The following is a 22,410-nucleotide window of genomic DNA, read 5'->3' as shown; positions in this document are numbered from 1 at the left end:
TTTCCCTTGAATTCTCCTGGAATTTTCTTGAATTTCCTTTGAATTTTCCTGGAATTTTCTGGGAATCTTCCTTTACTTTTCCAGGAATTTCCCTTGAATTTTCCAGGAATTTTCTGGAAATTTCCCTCGATTTTCCCTTGAATTTTCCAGGGATTTTCCTTTACTTTTCCGGCAATTCCCCTTAAATTCCCCGGGAATTTCCCAGCCCTTTTCCCATCCCATTCCCCCTCTGCCTCCTCCATCCCCAGGAATTTCCGGGCCTCCCCCCCCCACCCCTCCCCCAATTCCCTCCAAGCTCCCCCTGGGAATCCTCCAGCAAAAAAAAGGACAAAAAAAAGGACAAAAAAAATGACAAAAAAAAGGAAAAAAGGACCAAAAAAAAGGACCAAAAAAAAGGAAAAAAGGACCAAAAAAACTCCTCGGGAATTTCCACGGGAAAACCCCCCCAAAACCCCTCTTTTTTTTTTTCCCCCCCCGCCACAAAATTCCGTCATTTCCCTTTTTCTTCTTCTTCTTCTTTATTTATTAATTATTAATTATTATTAATTAACGCTTCCTTTTAAATAGCCCGACCTACTCCAGCCGTTAGACGCAATTCCAAGCGGGGGGAGGGGAGGAATCGGGAGAGGGGGGGAGGGGAAAAAAAAACAAACCCCAAACACCAAACCAGGATCCGGCTGCTCCCGATTTTTTTTTTTTTATCCCGGTGGGATTTTCTCTTCCCCTCCCCCACCCTTTCCCCTCCCCCCACCTCCCAAAAAAAAAAAAAAAAAAAAAAACTTTTCCAGAAGTGTTCCATCTTTTTTTTTTTTTTTTTTTGGCCCGGTTTTGGGTTTTTTTTTTTTTTTTTGGCTTTTTTTTTTTTTTTTTTTTCGGAAATTTTCTGTCGTTTTTCCTTTTCCCTTCCGGAAAAAAAAAAATTGGTATCTACAAGAGCTCCGCCCCTCCCCCACCCCGCCCCTCCCCCCCCTTCCCAGCATTCCTTAAAAATTATTGCGGATTTTTCCCGGTTTTTTGGCGCCTCCCTCCCCTCCCCGATTGTTTTTGTTGTTTTCTTTTCCCTCCCTCTTTCCTTGCCCTGTACACGAAGCTTTTCCCCTCCCTCATCCCTCGGAATTCCGGAGGGGGGGAGAGGAAAAATCCAGCAGAAACCATGGAAAAACGGTTGCTCCAAAGAAAAAAAGAAAGTTGGGTTTTTTCTCCTTTTTTTGGTGTTTTTTGGGTGGGTTTTTTTTTTTGAAAGTCCCTCTTTTTTTTTGTTGTGGGTTTTTTTTTTGGGTTTTTTTTTTTTGGTTGTTTTTCTTGGAAAACCGAACGCGAACCCCGACAAATTCCACGATTTTTTTTTTTCTTTTTCCCGCTAGAAAAAGCTGATTGTACGCACGAGCCGAAGGGAAAGGGGAGGGAAAAACGGGGGGGAAAGGAAGGAAAAAATTGGGAATTTTGGGGAGTACGGATGGGGGGAAAAAAACCCCCAAAAAATACCCCAAAAAAACCCAACCCCCTCCGGCTTTTCCGGCAGAATTCCGGCGTTGATCATTCCCGATTTTCCGTGGCCCGCGTCAGATCCAGCTGAGACTGAGCTTCCTCCTCCTCTTGCTGCTGCTTTCCCGGGAATTCTCAGGAGCCGGGAATGGGGGGGAAAAAAAACCCAGGGATGGACCCGAGGGTTGGGATGGAGCAGCCGGAGGGGAGTGGAGGAGATGTGGGGAGGGAGGGAAAAAAAGGGGGAGAAATTGGACAAAAAGAGGAAAAGAGGAAAAAAGGGGGAAAAAAGAGGAAAAGGGGGAAAAGGAGGGAAAAGGAAAATAGGATGAAAAGAGGAAGAAAAGGGGAGGAAAAGGAGGAAAAGGGGGGAAAGGAGGAAAAAGGGAGGGAAAAGGAGGGAAAAAGGAGGAAAAGGAGGAGGAAAAGGAGGAGGAAAAGGGGAAAAAAGGAGGAAAAAGGGGAGGAAAGGGAGAAAATTAGAAAAAAGAGGGGGAAATGCGTTAAAGGGGGAAAAGAGGAGGAAAGGAGGAAAAAGAGGAAAAGGGGAAAAAAGGGGAAAAAAGGAGGAAAAAGGAAAAGGGGGAAAAGGGGAGAAAAGGAGGAAGAAGAGGAGGAAAAGGGGGAAAATGAGGAAAAGGGGAAAAAAGGAGAGAAAAGGGGGGAAAATGTAAAAAAGGAAAAAGGGGGAAAATGAGGGAAAGGGGAAAAAAGGGGGAAAAAGAGGAAAAGGGGGGAAAAGGGAAAAGGAAAATAGAATGAAAAGGGGAAAAGAGGAAGAAAAGGGGAGAAAAAGGAAAAAGGGGAGGAAAAGGAGAAAAATGATGAAAAGGGGGAAAAAGGGGGGAGAAAGGAGGAAAAAGAGGAGGAAAGGGGGAAAAAAGGAGGAAAAGGGGGGGGAAAGGGGTGAAAATTGGAAAAAATAGGAAAAAGGGGGAAAAAGGGGGAAAAGAGGAGAAAAGGGGAAGAAAAACAGAAAAAGGGGAAAAAGAAGGAAAAACAAAAATAGAATGAAAAGGGGAAAAAAAGAGGAAAAAAGGGGGAAAAAAGGAGGAAAAGGACAAAAAGGAGGAAAAAATGAGGAAAAGGGAGGAAAAAATGAAAAAGGGAAAAAAGGAGGAAAAGGGAAAATGAGGGGAAAAGGGGGGAAAAAGGAGTAAAAAAGGGGGAAAAGGGGGGAAAAAAGGACAGAAAAGGAGGAAAAAGGGACAAAAAAAAGGAGGAAAAAGGAAAAAAGAGGGAAATGGGGGAAAAGGGGGGGAAAGGAGAATAAAGGAGGGAAAAAAGGAAAAAGGTCAAAAAAGGAGGAAAAAGGGGGGAAAATGGGGGAAAAAGGGGAGAAATGGGGGAAAAGGGGGGGGGAAGGAGAATAAAGGGGAAAAAAAAGGAAAAAGGTCAAAAAAGGAGGAAAAAGGACAAAAAAGGAGGAAAAATGACAGAAAAGGAGGAAAAAGGGGGGGAAAAGGAAAAAAGGGGGGGAAATGGGGGGAAAAGGGGGGGGAAAAAAGAATAAAGGGGAAAAAAAGGAGGAAAAAGGACAAAAAAGGAGGAAAAATGACAGAAAAGGAGGAAAAAGGGGGGGAAAAGGAAAAAAGGGGGGGAAATGGGGGGAAAAGGGGGGGGGGAAAGAATAAAGGGGAAAAAAAGGAGGAAAAAGGTCGAAAAAGGAGGAAAAAGGACAAAAAAGGAGGAAAAAAGGGGGAAAATGGGGGGAAAAGGGGGGAAAAAGGGGAATAAAGGGGGAAAAAAAAGGAGGAAAAAGGTCAAAAAAGGAGGAAAAAGGACAAAAAAGGAGGAAAAAGGGGGGGAAAAGGAAAAAAGGGGGGGAAATGGGGGGAAAAGGGGGGGGGAAAGAATAAAGGGGAAAAAAAGGAGGAAAAAGGACAAAAAAGGAGGAAAAATGACAGAAAAGAAAAAAGGACAAAAAAGGAGGAAAAAAGGGGGAAAATGGGGGGAAAAGGGGGGAAAAAGGGGAATAAAGGGGAAAAAAAAGGAGGAAAAAGGTCAAAAAAGGAGGAAAAAGGACAAAAAAGGAGGAAAAAGGACAAAAAAGGAGGAAAAAAGGGGGGAAAATGGGAAAAGGGGGGGAAAAAAGAATAAAGGGGAAAAAAAGGAGGAAAAAGGTCAAAAAAGGAGGAAAAAGGAGGAAAAAGGACAAAAAAGGAGGAAAAAAGGGGGAAAATGGGGGGAAAAGGGGGGAAAAAGGGGAATAAAGGGAAAAAAAAAGGAGGAAAAAGGTCAAAAAAGGAAAAAGGACAAAAAAGGAGGAAAAAAGGGGGGAAAATGGGAAAAGGGGGTGAAAAAAGAATAAAGGGGAAAAAAAGGAGGAAAAAGGTCAAAAAAGGAGGAAAAAGGACAAAAAAGGAGGAAAAAAGGGGGGAAAAGGGGGGGAAAAAAAGAATAAAGGGGAAAAAAAGGAGGAAAAAGGTCGAAAAAGGAGGAAAAAGGACAGAAAAGGAGGAAAAAAGGGGGGAAAAAGGAAAAAAGGGGGGAAAAGGAGGAAAAAAGGGGGGGAAATGGGGGAAAAAGGGGGGAAAAGGAGAATAAAGGGGGAAAAAGGGGAATAAAGGGGGGAAAAAAAAGGAGGAAAAAGGTCAAAAAAGGAGGAAAAAGGCCAAATTCGGAAGAAAAAGCTCAAAAAGGAGGAAAACGGGAAAAAAACCAGGCAGGAAAGAGGCAAAAAAGGCCCCGATCCGAACCAAACCCTTGGCACAAACCCCACCCCCCCCTCCCCTCCCCCAAATTCCCCCCCCAAAAAAATCCCCCCCCCCCCCCAAAATCCCCGAATTCCCGGAATTCCTTCTCGCTCCGAGGGGCGGCGGGGGAGGGGCTCGATATCAAAAATCCCACAAAAATAGATCCTATATAATAATTTTCTCTCTTTTTTTTTTCTCGTGTCCATCTTCCCGAGTGTTTTTTTTTTGTTGTTTTTTTTCCCGTTTTTTTTTTTTCCCGTCGCCGTCGTCGGGTTGGGGGGTGGTCGTCGTGGCGGTGGGGTCGGATGTTTTTGGGTGGTTTTTTGTTGGTTTTTTTTTTTTTTTTGGGAATTCCCGAGCTCGCCCGTTGCCGAAAAAGCCGCGCTTCATTCCGTCAGCAGCTGCTGCAGGAGGCTCTTCCCTTGAGCCGGTGGCGCCGGTGGAGGCGGAGCGGAGTTTTTGGGATTCCCCAAAGGAGGCGGCGGCGCGTTGAGGTAGGGATCTCCCACCAGGTTCACCGTACACTGCACGTCGGCGAACACCTGCACCTGCTGCACCTGCCGGGGAGGAGGGGGGAAAAGCGGGAAAGGAGGAGAAAACGGAGGTGGGGGGAAAAACGAGAGAAAAGGACCAAAAAAAAAAAAAAAACAAAAACAAAAAACCAGAGAGAGAGAGAGAAAAAAAAGAAAAAAAAGCGGGATTTAGCGGATCCGGGGAAGGGGCGGAAGCGGGAGCTGGGAACTACGTGAAGTGGGAAACTCACTAGAGAACTTCCTCTAGTCTGGAGCCACCCCAGAGAAGAACTCTTCGGTCTTCGCGTCCTACGAAAAGAAAAGCGCTGCAGCTCAGTCGGCTCCGGCGGCGCTGATCCGGGCCGCAAAAAAATGCGGGAGGACGGCGGCAAAAAGGGCTCCGGATCGGAGCTGGGGTGGGTTTGGGTGGGGGGTGCAGAGAGGGGGAGGAGCGGGGATGGTGCCGCGGTGGAGCTGCGGTGGAGCTCCGTGGAGCTGCGGGTGGAGCTTTGTGGGGCTGTGGTGGAGCTCTGTGGGGCTGTGGTGGAGCTCCGTGGAGCTGCGGGTGGAGCTATGTGGAACCACGGTGGAGCTCTGTGGAACCGCGGTGGAGCTCTGTGGGGCTGTGGTGGAGCTCTGTGGAACCGCGGTGGAGCTCTGTGGGGCTGTGGTGGAGCTCCGTGGAACCGCGGGTGGAGCTCCGTGGAGCTGCAGGTGGAGCTATGTGGAGCTGCGGTGGAGCTCCGTGGAACCACGGGTGGAGCTCCGTGGAGCTGCAGGTGGAGCTATGTGGAGCTGCGGGTGGAGCTCCGTGGAGCTGCGGGTGGAGCTATGTGGAACCACGGTGGAGCTCTGTGGAACCGCGGTGGAGCTCTGTGGGGCTGTGGTGGAGCTCCGTGGAGCTGCGGGTGGAGCTCCGTGGAGCTGCGGGTGGAGCTATGTGGAGCTGCGGTGGAGCTCCGTGGAACCACGGGTGGAGCTCCGTGGAGCTGCGGGTGAAGCTATGTGGGGCTGTGGTGGAGCTCCGTGGAGCTGCGGGTGGAGCTATGTGGAGCTGCGGTGGAGCTCCGTGGAGCTGCGGGTGGAGCTCCATGGAACTGCAGTGGAGCTCCGTGGAGCCATGATGGAGCTCCGTAGAACCGCAGTGGAGCTCTGTGGAGCCATGATGGAGCTCCGTGGAACCGCGGTGGAGCTCCGTGGAACCACGACGGAGCTCTGTGGAACCGCGGTGGAGCTCCATGGAGCCGTGGTGGAGCTCCGTGGAGCCATGATGGAGCTCCGTGGAACCGCAGTGGAGCTCCATGGAACCATGACGGAGCTCTGTGGAACCGCGGTGGAGCTCCGTGGAGCCGTGATGGAGCTCCGTGGTGGAACACGGGCGCGCTCCCGGCGGAGGGAGCGGAGTGCCGGGGGCAGAGACGGGGGAGGGGCAGCGGGAGTCGGGAAAGGTGGGGAGATGGTGGTGGGTTCAACCTGAGGGTGGCACCCAGTGGGTGTCATCAGTGGTGGTGGGACCGTGGTGGCTTCAACCTGAGGGTGTCATCAATGGTGGTGGGACCTTGGTGGCTTCAAGCCAAGGGTGGCACCCGATGGGTGTCATTGACAGTGGTGGGATCATGGTGGCTTCAGCCTAAGGGTGTCACCCAACGCTGGTGGGACCATGGTGACTTTTAACCTAAGGGTGTCACCCAACGCTGGTGGGACCATGGTGGCTTCAACCGAAGGGTGTCACCCAAGGATGTCACCCAACACCGGTGGGACTGTGGTGACTTCAGCCTAAGGGTGTCATCAATGTTGGTGGGACCATGGTGGCTTCAACCTAAGGGTGTCACCCAACACCGGTGGGACTGTGGTGGTTTCAACCCCAAGGGTGTCACCCAGTGGGTGTCACCCAGTGCTGGTGGGATCATGGTGGCATCAAGCCAAGGGTGTCACCCAAGAGGTGTCACCCAACACCAGTGGGACTGTGGTGACTTCAACCCAATGGGTGTCACCCAGTGCTGGTGGGACCGTGGTGGGTTCAACCTGAGGGTGGCACCCAATGGGTGTCACCAATGGTGGTGGGATCATGGTGGCTTCAACCTAAGGGTGTCATCAATGTTGGTGGGACCGTGGTGGCATCAAACCAAGAGTGGCACCCAATGGGTGTCACCCAACACTGGTGGGACTGTGGTGACTTCAACCCCGAGGGTGTCACCCAATGCTGGTGGGACCATGGTGGCTTCAACCTAAGGGTGTCACCCAATGGGTGTCACCCAGTGCTGGTGGGATCAAGGTGGCTTCAACCTAAGGGTGTCATCAATGCTGGTGGGACCATGATGGCTTCAAGCCAAGGGTGTCACCCAAGGGGTGTCACCCAACACCGGTGGGACTGTGGTGGCTTCAAGCCAAGGGCGTCACCCAACGCGGGAAGGACGATGGTGGCTTCAACCTCAGGGTGTCACCCAAGGGGTGTCACCCAGTGCTGGTGGGATCATGGTGGCTTCAACCCCAAGGGTGTCACCCAATGGGTGTCATCAATGGTGCTGGGATTGTGGTCGGTTCAACCTAAGGGTGTCATCAACGCTGGTGGGATCATGGTGGCATCAAGCCAAGGGTGTCACCCGGTGTGTGTCACCCAACACTGGTGGGACTGTGGTGACTTCAACCCCGAGGGTGTCACCCAATGGTGGTGGGACCATGGTGGTTTCAACCCAAGGGTGTCACCCAATGGGTGTCATCAATGGTGGTGGGATTGTGGTGGGTTCAACCCCAAGGGTGTCACCCAATGGGTGTCATCAATGGTGGTGGGATTGTGGTGGCTTCAACCTAAGGGTGTCACCCAATGGTGGTGGGATCATGGTGGCTTCAACCTAAGGGTGTCACCCAACACCAGTGGGACCATGGTGGTTTCAACCCCAAGGGTGTCACCCAATGGGTGTCACCAACGCTGGTGGGACCATCGTGGCTTTAACCCCAACAGGTGTCACCCAGTGCTGGTGGGATCATGATGGCTTCAACCTAAGGGTGTCACCCAAGGGGTGTCACCCAACACCAGTGGGACTGTGGTGGCTTCAACCTAAGGGTGTCACCCAGTGCTGGCGAGACAAAGGTGGCATCAAGCCAAGGGTGTCACTCAAGGGGTGTCACCCAACACTGGTGGGATCATGGTGGCATCAACCTAAGGGTGTCATCAATGCTGGTGGGACCGTGGTGGCATCAAGCCAAGGGTGTCACCCAATGGGTGTCACCAACGCTGGTGGGATCATGGTGGCTTCAACCCCAAGGGTGTCACCCAATGGGTGTCACCCAGTGTTGGTGGGATCATGGTGGCATCAAGGGTGTCACCCAACGCTGGTGGGATCATGGTGTCATCAATGTAAGGGGGTCATCAATGCTGGTGGGACCGTGGTGGCATCAGGCCAACAGTGTCACCCAATGGGTGTCACCAACACTGGTGGGATCATGATGGCTTCAACCTAAGGGTGTCACCCAAGGGGTGTCACCCAACACCGGTGGGACTGTGGTGGCTTCAAGCCAAGAGTGTCACCCAACGCGGGAAGGACGATGGTGGCTTCAACCTAAGGGTGTCACCCAATGGGTGTCACCCAGTGCTGGTGGGATCATGGTGGCTTCAACCTAAGGGTGTCACCCAACACCGGTGGGACTGTGGTGGCTTCAAGCCAAGGGCGTCACCCAACGCGGGAAGGACGATGGTGGCTTCAACCTCAGGGTGTCACCCAAGGGGTGTCACACAACACCGGTGGGACTGTGGTGACTTCAACCCCGAGGGTGTCACCCAATGCTGGTGGGACCATGGTGGCTTCAACCCAAGGGTGTCACCCAATGGGTGTCACCCAACACTGGCGGGACTGTGGTGGCCTCGACCTAAGGGTTTCACCCAGTGCTGGTGGGACCATGGTGGCTTCAACCTAAGGGTGTCACCCAATGGGTGTCACCCAACGTCGGTGGGATCATGGTGACTTCAATCCAAGGGGTGTCACTCAACGCTGGTGGGACCATGGCGGCTTCAACCCCAAGGGTGTCACCCAATGGGTGTCACCAACGCTGTGGGACCATGGTGGCATCAAGCCTAGGGTGCCACCCAATGGGTGTCACCCAACACCGGTGGGATCATGGTGATTTCAACCCCAAGGGTATCACCCAGTGAGTGTCACCCAGTGCTGGTGGGGTCATGGTGGCTTCATCACCTAAGGGTGTCACCCAATGGGTGTCACCCACGCTGGTGGGACCGTGGTGGCTTCAACCCCAAGGGTATCACCCAATGGGTGTCACGCAATGCTGGTGGGACCATGGTGGCTTCAGTACTGTCAGCCAACACTGGTGGGACCGTGGTGGCCTCAATCACCAGAGGTGTCACCCAATGGGTGTCACCCAATGTTGGTGAGACCATGGCGACTTCATCCCGATGGGTGTCACCCAACTTTAGTGGCACAGTGGTGGCTTCATCCCCAGGAGGTGTCACCCAGTGGGTGTCCCCCAACACCAGTAGGACCATGGTGGCTTCAACCCCAAGAGGCCTCACCCAATGGGTGTCACCCAGCATTGATGCCTCCAACCCCAAGGGGTGTCACCCAACAGGTGTCACCCAACGCTGGTGGGACCATGGTGGCTTCAACCCTAAGGGGCATCACCCAATGCCGGTGGCTTCAACCCCCAGAGGTGTCACCCAATAGGTGTCACCCAACACCAGTGTGACCGTGGTGGTGGTCATCCCCCAACGCTGCTGGGACCGTGGTGGCTTCCACACCAAGGGTTGGTTGTCACCCAACGCTGGTGGCTCCAGCCCCAAGGGGTGTCACCCAATGGGTGTCACCCAACACTGGTGGGACCATGGTGGCTTCAACCCCAAGAGGTGTCACCCAATGGGTGTCACCCAACGCTGGTGGCACCATGGTGGCTTCACACCCAATGGGTGTCACCCAACGTTGGTGGCACCATGGTGGCTTCACACCCAATGGGTGTCACCCAACGTTGGTGGCACCATGGTGGCTTCACACCCAATGGGTGTCACCCAACGTTGGTGGCACCATGGTGGCTTCACACCCAATGGGTGTCACCCAACACTGGTGGCACCATGGTGGCTTCAACCTCAAAGCTTGGCTGACACCCAACGCCAACGTGACCATGGTGGCTTCAACACCCTTGGGTGTCACTCAGCATTGGTGGGATCATGGTGGCTTCAACCCAATGGGTGTCACTCAATGCTGGTGGGACCGTGGTGGCTTCAACCCCAAGAGGTGTCACCCAATGGGTGTCACCCAACGCTGGTGGCACCATGGTGGCTTCACACCCAAGAGGTGTCACCCAATGGGTGTCACCCAACGCTGGTGGCACAATGGTGGCTTCACGCCCAAGAGGTGTCACCCAATGGGTGTCACCCAATGCTGGTGGCACCATGGTGGCTTCACACCCAAGAGCTGTCACCCAATGGGTGTCACCCAACGCTGGTGGGACCCTGGTGGCTTCAACCCTAAAAGGTGTCCCCCAACGGGTGTCACCCAACTCTGGTGCCACCGTGGTGCCTCCAAGCCAACCGTGACCTTCTGGATGAAGCCCCCGGCACAGAACGAGCTGAGCTTTGGATCCAACCCAACCCAACCCAATCCAAGCCAACCCAACCTTCCATGACCTCCGGGCCAATCCCGCCGAGAAGATCCGAGTTTTTTTGGGACCATCCCAACCTCTGGAGCTCCCCGGATGTTTGAGGAGCAGCTACTGACCTGGGCCCCGTCCGCCTCGGCCTTCAGGAGCTCGCTGGAGCCCAGCTGGTTGCAGTAGAGCCCTGGCGGTCGCAGCGCCGCATCCGGGACCTGCCGGGAGCAACAGCCGCGCTCAGCCGCCATTCCGGCACCTCGGAAAGGCGCCCGGAGCCCTCCGGAGCGGAGTTCGGGGGGATTTTGGGAGGAGATCCCTGTGGATCGGTGGGTGGGGGATCCCGGTGGGGGTTTGGGATCGGCTCTGCCGTTTTTCCCCACGTCCTTCGCTCTTGTTGCCATCCTATAGCCAGCTGTTCCCGATCCCGTTCCCGATCCCATTCCCGATCCCATTCCCAGCTCCCATTCTCTATTCCCAGCTCCCAGAGATCCACAGCCCCATTCCCGATCCCATTCCTGATCCCATTCCCAGCTCCCATTCCCAATCCCATTCCCGATCCCATTCCCAGCTCCCATTCCCTATTCCCAGCTCCCAGAGATCCACAGCCCCATTCCCGATCCCATTCCCGATCCCATTCCCTATTCCCAGCTCCCAGAGATCCACAGCCCCATTCCCGATCCCATTCCTGATCCCATTCCCAGCTCCCATTCCCAATCCCATTCCCGATCCCATTCCCAGCTCCCATTCCCTATTCCCAGCTCCCAGAGATCCACAGCCCCATTCCCGATCCCATTCCCGATCCCATTCCCTATTCCCAGCTCCCAGAGATCCACAGCCCCATTCCCGATCCCATTCCCGATCCCATTCCCTATTCCCAGCTCCCAGAGATCCACAGCCCCATTCCCGATCCCATTCCCTATTCCCAGCTCCCAGGGATCCATGGCTCCATTCCCAATCCCATTCTCGATCCCATTCCCTATTCCCAGCTCCCAGGGATCCACAGCCCCATTCCCGATCCCATTCCCAATCCCATTCCTGGTCCCATTCCCTATTCCCAGCTCCGAGAAATCCATGGCTCCATTCCCAATCCCGATCCCGATCCCGTTCCCTATTCCCAGATCCCCAGGGATCCATGGCCTCATTCCCGATCCCATTACCTATACCCAGCTCCCAAGAATCCACAGCCTCATTCCCGATCCCATTCCCTATTCCCAGCTCCCAGGAATCCACAGCCCCATTCCCAATCCCATTCCCAATCCCATTCCCACTCCCATTCCCGATCCCATTCCCGATCCCATTCCCTATTCCCAGCTCCCAGAGATCCATGGCTCCATTCCCAATCCCATTCTCGATCCCATTCCCTATTCCCAGCTCCCAGGGATCCACAGCCCCATTCCCGGTCCCATTCCCAATCCCATTCCCATTCCCGGTCCCATTCCCAATCCCATTCCCATTCCCAGTCCCATTCCCTATTCCCAGCTCCCAGCGATCCATGGCTCCATTCCTGATCCCATTCCCAATCCCATTCCCCATTCCCACTTCCCCACGAATCCACAGCCCCATTCCCAATCCCATTCCCTATTCCCAGATCCCAGGGATCCACAGCCCCATTCCCGGTCCCATTCCCAATCCCATTCCCATTCCCAGTCCCATTCCCTATTCCCAGCTCCCAGCGATCCATGGCTCCATTCCTGATCCCATTCCCGATCCCATTCCCCATTCCCACCTCCCCACGAATCCACAGCCCCATTCCCAATCCCATTCCCTATTCCCAGATCCCAGGGATCCACAGCCCCATTCCTGATCCCATTCCCCATTCCCAGCTCCCAGAGATCCACAGCTCCATTCCCAATCCCACTCCCAATCCCATTCCCAATCCCATTCCCAATCCCACTCCCAATCCCATTCCCAATCCCATTCCCATTCCCATCCCCATTCCCACCTCCCCACTTATCCACAGCCCCATTCCCAATCCCGTTCCCAATCCCATTCCCTATTCCCAGCTCCCAAGGATCCACAGCCCCATTCCCATTCCCATTCCCAATCCCATTCCCAATCCCATCCCCATTCCCACCTCCCCACTTCTCCAAAGCCCCATTCCCATTCCCATTCCCAATCCCATCCCCATTCCCATCTCCTCACTTATCCACAACCCCATTCCCAGCGCCTGGAACTTCTCGGCCTCTCCCTTCACCCCCAAGACCACCCCGGCTCCAACGCTTCCATCCCATTCCCGACACCGCCCTCGGGATCCCTTGGGATCCGCGGCCATTCCGCCGGCGGCGCCGGGCCGGGACTGACCTGCTCCGAGCACATGGAATTCATGCCGGACATCATGGAATTCATGGCCATGGTCCCGCCCATGGGGTTGATGCTCTGCACGCCGGAGCCGCCGCCGGCCATGGACACGGTGATGCTCATGTTGTTGTACATTCCCTGCGGAGCCGGCGCCGCCGGAGCCGCTCCCGCCTGGCTGAACACGCTGGAAAACAGGGAACGGCCTCAGCGGGATGTCGGGAATGGCTGAGGAGCAGGGAGGAGGTCACACCATTCCCAAATGCCAAAACGGTGCTGTGGCAAGGAGGTGAAATTCCAGCACCTTCCGATCTGGGCATCATCCACGATGATCCCAGGGGTGCTCCAGGCTTTCCTTGGGCACTGCAGGGGATCCGGGGATTCCCTGGGAATTCCAGCCCAGCCGGGAATTCCTTCCCAAGATCCCAGCCCGAGCTGCCCTTTCCCAGGGAAATCCCTCCATTCCCGCCTCTCCCAGCCTGCCATTGGATCCAGCCCCATCCCGACTCCTCTGCGGGAAGGAATTTTGGGAATAAGGGGGTTCTCTGGGAATCTCGGACTTCAGGATGGGTCTCCCTTCCCTTTTCCTCCCTTTTATATCCCCCAAATCCCATAAAAATCCCTCGGGATGCATTCGGAGCCTCCTCAATCCCAGAATTCCAGACTGGTTTGGGTGGGATCCACGGAGCTGCAATCCCATCCCATTCCAACCCCCCGATGATCCCAGGCTGCTCCAGCCTTTCCTTGGATGCTCCCGGGGATTCCCTGGGAATTCCAGCCCAGCCGGGAATTCCTTCCCAAGATCCCAGCCCGAGCTGCCCTTTCCCAGGGAAATCCCTCCATTCCCGCCTCTCCCAGCCTGCCATTGGATCCAGCCCCATCCCGACTCCTCTGCGGGAAGGAATTCCGGCCTCCAGGCCCTTCCCTGGCAATCTCGGCACTCCAGGAAGGCTCTCCCTTCCCTTTCCCATGCCCGACTTCCAGAAAAACCCCTGGCCATGGATTCGGAGCCTCCTGGATCCCAGAATCCCGGAATGCTTTGGCTGGGATCCACGCAGCTTCAATCCCATCCCATTCCAAGGCCGGCACCTCCCCCGATGATCCCAGGCTGCTCCAGCCTTTCCCTGGACACTCCCAGGGATCCTGAGGCAGCCAGAGCTTCCCTGGGAATTCTTTCCTCATTTCCATCCCTGCTGCTCCTTCCAGTCCCAATCCCGGCCGTTCCCATTCCTGCTCCAGGTATCCCATGGGATGGAACCGTCCCAGCTCCGGGATCACCAACTCCATCCCACCCATCCTGGGTGTTCCCGATCCCATTCCTGATCCCATTCCCCATTCCCAGCTCCCCGAGGATCCACGGGCAGGAGGTGATTCCGAAGGGTGCGGCTGATCCCGACGGCGATTCCCGGGGCCGATTCCGTACCCGTTATTCCCCATGGCTCCCTGCTGCCAGGATTTCATCTCCGGGGATTGGTATCCCGGTGCCGGCGGCGCCGGAGGCAGCATCGGGCTCGGAGCCGGCGGCAGCTGCGGGGACATCAGGGGGCTGCTGGGGCTGAGCGCCGGAGCGAAGGCGGGATCGCTCTGCTGCGCCATTCCTGGGGAAAATCCATGGAATTACAGCCGGCCGCCTTCCCCCGGGACAGCCCAAATTCCCGGTTTTCCCCCCCCCCAAGCGATCCAGGAATTTCAGCCGGGGCTTTGGAGCTTTTGGGTTGGGTGGGAAGGAGCTTCAAGCTCATCCCGGTCCAATCCCGACACTTCCTCCATGCCAGGCTGCTCCAAACTTTCCATGGATGCTCCCAGGGATCCGGGGATTCTCTGGGAATTCCAGCCCAGCCGGGAATTCCTTCCCAAGATCCCACCCTGAGCTCCCCTTTCCCACTGGGAAGCCATTCCCTGCCTCCTGCCCCTCCAGCCCTTTCCCAAATCCCAGCTCTCCTGGAGCCCCTTCAGGCTCGGGAAGCGGCTCCGAGGATTCCCTGGATCCTTGAATCCCTTGGAGCTGCATCCCGCGGGATTTGTGTGCTGGGATCTCCAGCCTGGAGCCATCCCAGCAGCTCCATGGAATCCCAGAATCCCGGAATGCTTTGGGTGGGATCCACAGAGCTTCAATCCCATCCCATTCCAACCCCCCGATGATCCCAGGCTGCTCCAGCCTTTCCTTGGGCACTGCCGGGGATTCTCTGGGAATTCCAGCGCAGCCGGGAATTCCTTCCCAAGATCCCAGCCCGAGCTGCCCTTTCCCAGGGAAATCCCTCCATTCCCGCCTCTCCCAGCCTGCCATTGGATCCAGCCCCATCCCGACTCCTCTGCGGGAAGGAATTCCGGCCTCCAGGCCCTTCCCTGGCAATCTCGGCACTCCAGGAAGGCTCTCCCTTCCCTTTCCCATGCCCGACTTCCAGAAAAACCCCTGGCCATGGATTCGGAGCCTCCTGGATCCCAGAATCCCGGAATGCTTTGGCTGGGATCCACGCAGCTTCAATCCCATCCCATTCCAAGGCCGGCACCTCCCCCGATGATCCCAGGCTGCTCCAGCCTTTCCTTGGGCACTGCCAGGGATCCGGGCATTCCCTGGGAATTCCAGCCCAGCCGCGAATTCCTTCCCAACATCCCACCCTGAGCTCCCCTTTCCCACTGGGAAGCCATTCCCTGCCTCCTGCCCCTCCAGCCCTTTCCCAAATCCCAGCTCTCCTGGAGCCCCTTCAGGCTCGGGAAGCGGCTCCGAGGATTCCCTGGATCCTTGAATCCCTTGGAGCTGCATCCCGCGGGATTTGTGTGCTGGGATCTCCAGCCTGGAGCCATCCCAGCAGCTCCATGGAATCCCAGAATCCCGGAATGCTTTGGGTGGGATCCACAGAGCTTCAATCCCATCCCATTCCAACCCCCCGATGATCCCAGGCTGCTCCAGCCTTTCCTTGGGCACTGCCGGGGATTCTCTGGGAATTCCAGCGCAGCCGGGAATTCCTTCCCAAGATCCCAGCCCGAGCTGCCCTTTCCCAGGGAAATCCCTCCATTCCCGCCTCTCCCAGCCTGCCATTGGATCCAGCCCCATCCCGACTCCTCTGCGGGAAGGAATTCCGGCCTCCAGGCCCTTCCCTGGCAATCTCGGCACTCCAGGAAGGCTCTCCCTTCCCTTTCCCATGCCCGACTTCCAGAAAAACCCCTGGCCATGGATTCGGAGCCTCCTGGATCCCAGAATCCCGGAATGCTTTGGCTGGGATCCACGCAGCTTCAATCCCATCCCATTCCAAGGCCGGCACCTCCCCCGATGATCCCAGGCTGCTCCAGCCTTTCCTTGGGCACTGCCAGGGATCCGGGCATTCCCTGGGAATTCCAGCGCAGCCGCGAATTCCTTCCCAACATCCCAGCCCGAGCTCCTCTTCCATCCCACCATCCCCACTCCTCCCTCCCCTCTCCCAACCCTCAGCATTCCCCACCCCATCCCACCTCCCAGCAGCTCTTCCCCCCCGTACCCGATCCCGAATACTGGAAGATGTTCTGCTGCATCGGCGCGTTGATCCCTCCTCCGAACTGCGCTCCCATCATCCCGCGATTCCCAAGGGATCCGCGGTTGCCCAGCGCCGCCTCGGCGTTGCCGAAAGGGCCGCCGGAGCCGGCGGAATTCCCTCCGTTCGTACCGTAACCGGGGGGATACGGGAATTGTTGGCCTTGGGGCAAGCGAGGGGCGGCTCCAAGGGGCACCGGGAGCGCGGCGGCTCCGGAGGGTGGGAGGTTATTCCCGAAATTCTGCTGGCGCATGAGGAGCGCGCGCTGCTGCATCAGCTGCCGCTGCCGGTGCTGTTGGCTGTAGAGCTCCCGCTGCCGCTGCGCCAACATCTGCGCGTTCAGGGGGGGCTGCGGACGCCGAGAATTCCCGGATTATCCCAGGGCTCCTTCCCGACGAGACCCCTGCCCATCCCCACCCACCCTGCCCAGGATGGGAGGTGGGAATTGTCGGGATGGGTGGAGGAGCGGGTGGGGAGTTGGGGATTTATGGGAGTTTTGAGAAGCTCCCGGAATCCCGGAATTTCCTGCTCGGAAATGTTGGGAATAAATCCCATCCCAGGAGTTTTCCCACTTTTTGTTCCATAGGATCACTTGGTGCCCTTCCTGGGATGATCCCAAATTCCCGGAATTCTGCTCCTCCTGCTCCAAAATTTTGGGAACAAAATCCCATCCCAGGAGTTTTTCCAGCTCTCTCCTCCATGGGATCCCCCTGTTCCCTCCCTGGGATGATCCCAAATCCCAGAATTCCGCTCTTTCTTGGAAAAAAATCCCATCCCAGGAGTTTTCCCACTTTTTGTTCCATAGGGTCACTTGGTGCCCTTCCCGGGATGATCCCAAATTCCCGGAATTCTGCTCCTCCTGCTCCAAAATTTTGGGAACAAATCCCATCCCAGGAGTTTTTCCAGCTCTGTTCTCTGTGGGATCCCCCTGTTCCCTCCCTGGGATGATCCCAAATCCTGGAATTCTGCTCCTCCAGCTCCAAAATTTTGGGAATAAAATCCCATCCCAGGAGTTTTTCCAGCTCTCTCCTCCACAGGATCCCCCTGTTCCCTCCCTGGGATGATCCCAAATCCTGGAATTCTGCTCCTCCTGCTCCAAAATTTTGGGAACAAAATCCCATCCCAGGAGTTTTCCCACTTTGTTTTCCCATGGGATCCCTTGGTGCCCTCCCTGGGATGATCCCGAGCTCAAAATCCCGGAATTCTGCTCCTCCAGCTCCAAAATTTTGGGAATAAATTCCCATCCCAGGAGTTTTTCCAGCTCTCTCCTCCACGGGATCCCCCTGTTCCCTCCCTGGGATGATCCCAAATTCCCGGAATTCCGCTCTTTCTTGGAAAAAAATCCCATCCCAGGAGTTTTTCCACCCTTTTTCTCCATGGAATCCCCTCGTCTCCTCCCTGGGATGATCCCGAGCTCAAATTCCCGGAATTCAGCTCCTCCTTCTCCAAAATTTTGGGAACAAATCCCATCCCAGGAGTTTTTCCAGCTCTCTCCTCCATGGGATCCCCCTGTTCCCTCCCTGGGATGATCCCAAATCCCGGAATTCTGCTCCTCCTGCTCCAAAATTTTGGGAACAAATCCCATCCCAGGAGTTTTTCCAGCTCTCTCCTCCATGGGATCCCCCCGTTCCCTCCCTGGGATGATCCCAAATCCCAGAATTCCGCTCTTTCTTGGAAAAAAATCCCATCCCAGGAGTTTTTCCAGCTCTCTCCTCCACGGGATCCCCCTGTTCCCTCCCTGGGATGATCCCAAATCCCAGAATTCCGCTCTTTCTTGGAAAAAAATCCCATCCCAGGAGTTTCTCCACCCTTTTTCTCCATGGAATCCCCTCGTCTCCTCCCTGGGATGATCCCGAGCTCAAATTCCTGGAATTCTGCTCCTCCTGCTCCAAAATTTTGGGAACAAAATCCCATCCCAGGAGTTTTCCCACTTTGTTTTCCCATGGGATCCCTTGGTGCCCTCCCTGGGACGATCCCGAGCTCAAATTCCCGGAATTCTGCTCCTCCTGCTCCAAAATTTTGGGAACAAATCCCATCCCAGGAGTTTTTCCAGCTCTGTTCTCTGTGGGATCCCCGTTTCCCTCCCTGGGACGATCCCGAGGTCAAATTCCCGGAATTCCGCTCTTTCTTGGAAAAAAATCCCATCCCAGGAGTTTTTCCACCCTTTTTCTCCATGGAATCCCCTCGTCTCCTCCCTGGGATGATCCCGAGCTCAAATTCCTGGAATTCAGCTCCTCCAGCTCCAAAATTTTGGGAACAAAATCCCATCCCAGGAGTTTTTCCAGCTCTGTTCTCTGTGGGATCCCCCTGTTCCCTCCCTGGGACGATCCCGAGCTCAAAATCCCGGAATTCTGCTCCTCCAGCTCCAAAATTTTGGGAACAAAATCCCATCCCAGGATTTTTTCCAGCTCTCTCCTCCACGGGATCCCCCTGTTCCCTCCCTGGGATGATCCCAAATTCCCGGAATTCTGCTCCTCCTGCTCCAAAATTTTGGGAACAAATCCCATCCCAGGAGTTTTCCCACTTTTTTTTTCCATAGGATCACTTGGTGCCCTTCCTGGGATGATCCCAAATCCCCGGAATTCTGCTCCTCCTGCTCCAAAATTTTGGGAATAAAATCCCATCCCAGGAGTTTTTCCAGCTCTCTCCTCCATGGGATCCCCCTGTTCCCTCCCTGGGATGATCCCAAATTCCCGGAATTCTGCTCCTCCTGCTCCAAAATTTTGGGAACAAAATCCCATCCCAGGAGTTTTCCCACTTTGTTTTCCCATGGGATCCCTTGGTGCCCTCCCTGGGACGATCCCGAGCTCAAATTCCCGGAATTCAGCTCCTCCTGCTCCAAAATGTTGGGAATAAAATCCCATCCCAAGAGTTTTTCCAGCTCTCTCCTCCGTGGGATCCCCCCTTTCCCTCCCTGGGATGATCCCAAATCCCAGAATTCCGCTCTTTCTTGGAAAAAAATCCCATCCCAGGAGTTTCTCCACCCTTTTTCTCCATGGAATCCCCTCATCTCCTCCCTGGGACGATCCCGAGCTCAAATTCCCGGAATTCTGCTCCTCCTGCTCCAAAATTTTGGGAACAAAATCCCATCCCAGGAGTTTTCCCACGGGATCCCTTGGTGCCCTCCCTGGGATGATCCCAAATTCCCGGAATTCTGCTCCTCCTGCTCCAAAATTTTGGGAACAAATCCCATCCCAGGAGTTTTTCCAGCTCTCTCCTCCATGGGATCCCCCTGTTCCCTCCCTGGGATGATCCCAAATCCTGGAATTCCGCCCCTCCTGCTCGAAAATGTTGGGAAAAGCCCCCAAAAGGCCGAGGCCTCTCCAAGACGTGGAATAAAATCCCCGGAGTTCCTTTGGAATTCCCACTTCTCCTCATTCCCAGCGGAAAATTCATCCCCCCCCCTTTTATTTTTTTAGGAGCCAGGAATGAACTTGAGGAGCCGGGAATTTCCTGGGATGGTGGAGAAAATTCCTTAAATTCTGGTGTTGGAAGGATTTCAATTTCCGAATGATTTTCCCAAATAAATTCCTGAATATTCCCTAAAAACTAACGAAGGATTTGTGCCTTAAGCAGGAGGAGGAGGAGCTGGAAAATCATGGAAAACCCACCCCAAAAAAAACAGGAAAAAACCTGAGAATTCCCTGCCAGGAAGGAGGAAAAAGAGCTGGAAAATCATGGAAAAACCGCCCTAAAAAAACCAGGAAAAAAACCTGGGAATTCTCTCCTGTTAAGGAGGAAGAAGAGCTGGAAAATCATGGAAAACCCATCCCAAAAAACCGGGAAAAAACCCTGGGAATTCCCTCCTGTTAAAGACGAAAAAGAGCTGGAAAATCATGGAAAAATCACCCCAAAAAAACGGGAAAAAAACCCAAGAATTCCCTCCCATTAAGGAGGAAAAAGAGCCGGAAAATCATGAAAAATCATGGAAAATCCACCCTAAAAATCCAGGAAAAAACGCCGGGAATTCCCTCCCGTTACAGATCCAGCCAGGCCATACTGGGACGCTCCATCCCAAATTTTCCCGGCCGGAATCCCATCCCAAATCCCGCTTTAATGAGGAGGAAAATCATGGAAAAACCACCCCAAAAAACCCAGAAAAAACACGGGAATTCCCTCCTGTTATGGAGGAAAAAGAGCTGGAAAATCATGGAAAAACCACCCCAAAAAACCGGGAAAAAACCCTGGGAATTCCCTCCCGTTAAGGAGGAAAAAGAGCCGGAAAATCATGAAAAATCATGGAAAATCCACCCTAAAAATCCAGGAAAAAATGCCGGGAATTCCCTCCCATTAAGGAGGAAAAAGAGCTGGAAAATCATGGAAAATCCACCCCAAAAAAACGGGAAAAAAACCCAGGAATTCCCTCCCGTTACAGATCCAGCCAGGCCGTACTGGGACGCTCCATCCCAAATTTTCCCGGCCGGAATCCCATCCCAAATCCCGCTTTAATGAGGAGGAAAATCATGGAAAAACCACCCCAAAAAACCCAGAAAAAAACACGGGAATTCCCTCCTGTTAAAGACGAAAAAGAGCTGGAAAATCATGGAAAAACCACCCCAAAAAAACGGGAAAAAACCCTGGGAATTCCCTCCTGTTAAAGACGAAAAAGAGCTGGAAAATCATGGAAAAATCACCCCAAAAAAACGGGAAAAAAACCCAAGAATTCCCTCCCGTTAAAGAGGAAAAAGAGCCGGAAAATCATGAAAAATCCACCCTAAAAATCCAGGAAAAAACCCTGGGAATTCCCTCCTGTTAAAGACGAAAAAGAGCTGGAAAATCATGGAAAAATCACCCCCAAAAAACGGGAAAAAAACCCAAGAATTCCCTCCCATTAAGGAGGAAAAAGAGCTGGAAAATCATGGAAAAACCACCCCAAAAAAACGGGAAAAAACCCTGGGAATTCCCTCCTGTTAAGGAGGAAAAAGAGCCGGAAAATCATGAAAAATCATGGAAAATCCACCCTAAAAATCCAGGAAAAAACGCTGGGAAATCCCTCCCGTTACAGATCCAGCCAGGCCATACTGGGACGCTCCATCCCAAATTTTCCCGGCCGGAATCCCATCCCAAATCCCGCTTTACCTGCGGCGCCAGCTGCTGCTGCATTCCCGCCCTCATGGAGATTCCCACCGGAGCGCTGGCGGCGAACTGGCTCAGGAGAGCCTGGCGGTTCTGCTGGAGCAGCTGGAATTGGGACACCCGGAATTCCCTGAGAATTCCCTCCCGGCAATTCCCGGGTGGAATTTGGGACGGGAAGTCGGGAATTACCTGCTGCTGGCCCTGCAGCCGCTGCTGCAGCTGCAGCCGGAGCTGGTTGGGAGCGCTCGGGGGGCGGCTCAGCGGCTGCCGGGGCGGGATTCCCATGGAATTCGGGAACGCCGCGCGCGGAGGCGGCGGAGGGACGGCCACGGGGACGGCGCCGAAGGACGGCTTCTGCCGCAGCATTCCCGGGAAAGCGCCCGGAATGTTGGCGCTGGGAGAGGCCGAGGAGGAGGAGGAGGAGGAGGAGGAAGAGGAGGAAGAGGAGGAGGAGGAGGGAGGGAAGGGCTGCGGGAACATTCCCGGTTTTTGCTCCAGGAGCAGCGGGGGCGGCGTGGATTGGTGGGGTTGGAATCGTTCCGTCAGCGCTTCCAGGCCGCCGCCCTGCCGGGGGAAAGAGCTTGGGAATGAGATCCCATCCCAAAATCCCTTTGGGTTCCCAAATCCATTCGGAGTTTGATCCCAAAATCCCTTTGGAGCCTCATTCCAAAATCCCTTTGGAGGCTGATCCCAAAATCCCTTTGGAGCCTCATCCCAAAATCCCTTTGGAGGCTGATCCCAAAATCCCTTTGGAGTTTGATCCCAAAATCCCTTTGGAGCCTCATCCCAAAATCCCTTTGGAGTTTGATCCCAAAACCTCTTTGGATCCCAAAAATCCCTTTGGAGCCTCATTCCAAAATCCCTTTGGAGTTTGATCCCAAAATCCCTTTGGAGCCTCATCCCAAAATCCATTTGAGTTCCAAAATCCATGTGGAGCCCCATCCCAAAATCTCTTTGGAGCCCAATCCCAAAATCCCTTTGGGTTCCGAAATCCATTCGGAGTTTGATCCCAAAATCCCTGTAGAGCCCCATCCCAAAATCCCTTTGGGTTCCAAAATCCCTTTGGAGTCTGATCCCAAAATCCCTTTGGATCCCAAAATCCATTCGGAGCCCGAGTCCCAAAATCCCTTTGGAGCCTCATCCCAAAATCCCTTTGGGTTCCAAAATCCCTTTGGAGTCTGATCCCAAAATCCCTTTGGGCTCCAAAATCCATGTGGAGCCCCATCCCAAAATCCCTTT

The 22,410-nt window shown here is 54.5% G+C and overlaps 1 protein-coding gene across 4 annotated transcripts in view; it reads right to left on the bottom strand.

The window, feature by feature from the left end:
- Positions 1-4,344: 4,344 nt before the first annotated feature.
- NCOA1 (nuclear receptor coactivator 1) overlaps positions 4,345-22,410 on the bottom strand; it is a 124,912-nt gene continuing 106,846 nt past the window's right edge. For 2 of the 4 annotated variants that reach the window (XM_082277210.1, XM_082277211.1), the window contains 7 exons: positions 21,361-21,735; positions 21,175-21,276; positions 16,063-16,444; positions 14,010-14,184; positions 12,593-12,773; positions 10,417-10,506; positions 4,345-4,738 (listed from right to left, as the gene is read on the bottom strand). In XM_082277210.1, the coding sequence (XP_082133336.1) occupies positions 4,568-4,738; positions 10,417-10,506; positions 12,593-12,773; positions 14,010-14,184; positions 16,063-16,444; positions 21,175-21,276; positions 21,361-21,735 (1,476 nt within the window). In that variant the 3' untranslated portion in view covers positions 4,345-4,567. Of the gene's footprint in view, positions 4,739-4,944; positions 5,003-10,416; positions 10,507-12,592; positions 12,774-14,009; positions 14,185-16,062; positions 16,445-21,174; positions 21,277-21,360; positions 21,736-22,410 lie in introns of all 4 variants that reach the window. The other 2 variants (XM_082277213.1, XM_082277212.1) reach the window with 2 other exon arrangements.

This window comes from Coloeus monedula (genome assembly GCF_965178545.1).
Source record: "Coloeus monedula genome assembly, chromosome: 2".
NCBI classification, from domain to species: Eukaryota; Metazoa; Chordata; class Aves; order Passeriformes; family Corvidae; genus Coloeus; species Coloeus monedula.
This window is presented reverse-complemented; position numbering and strand designations above follow the sequence as displayed.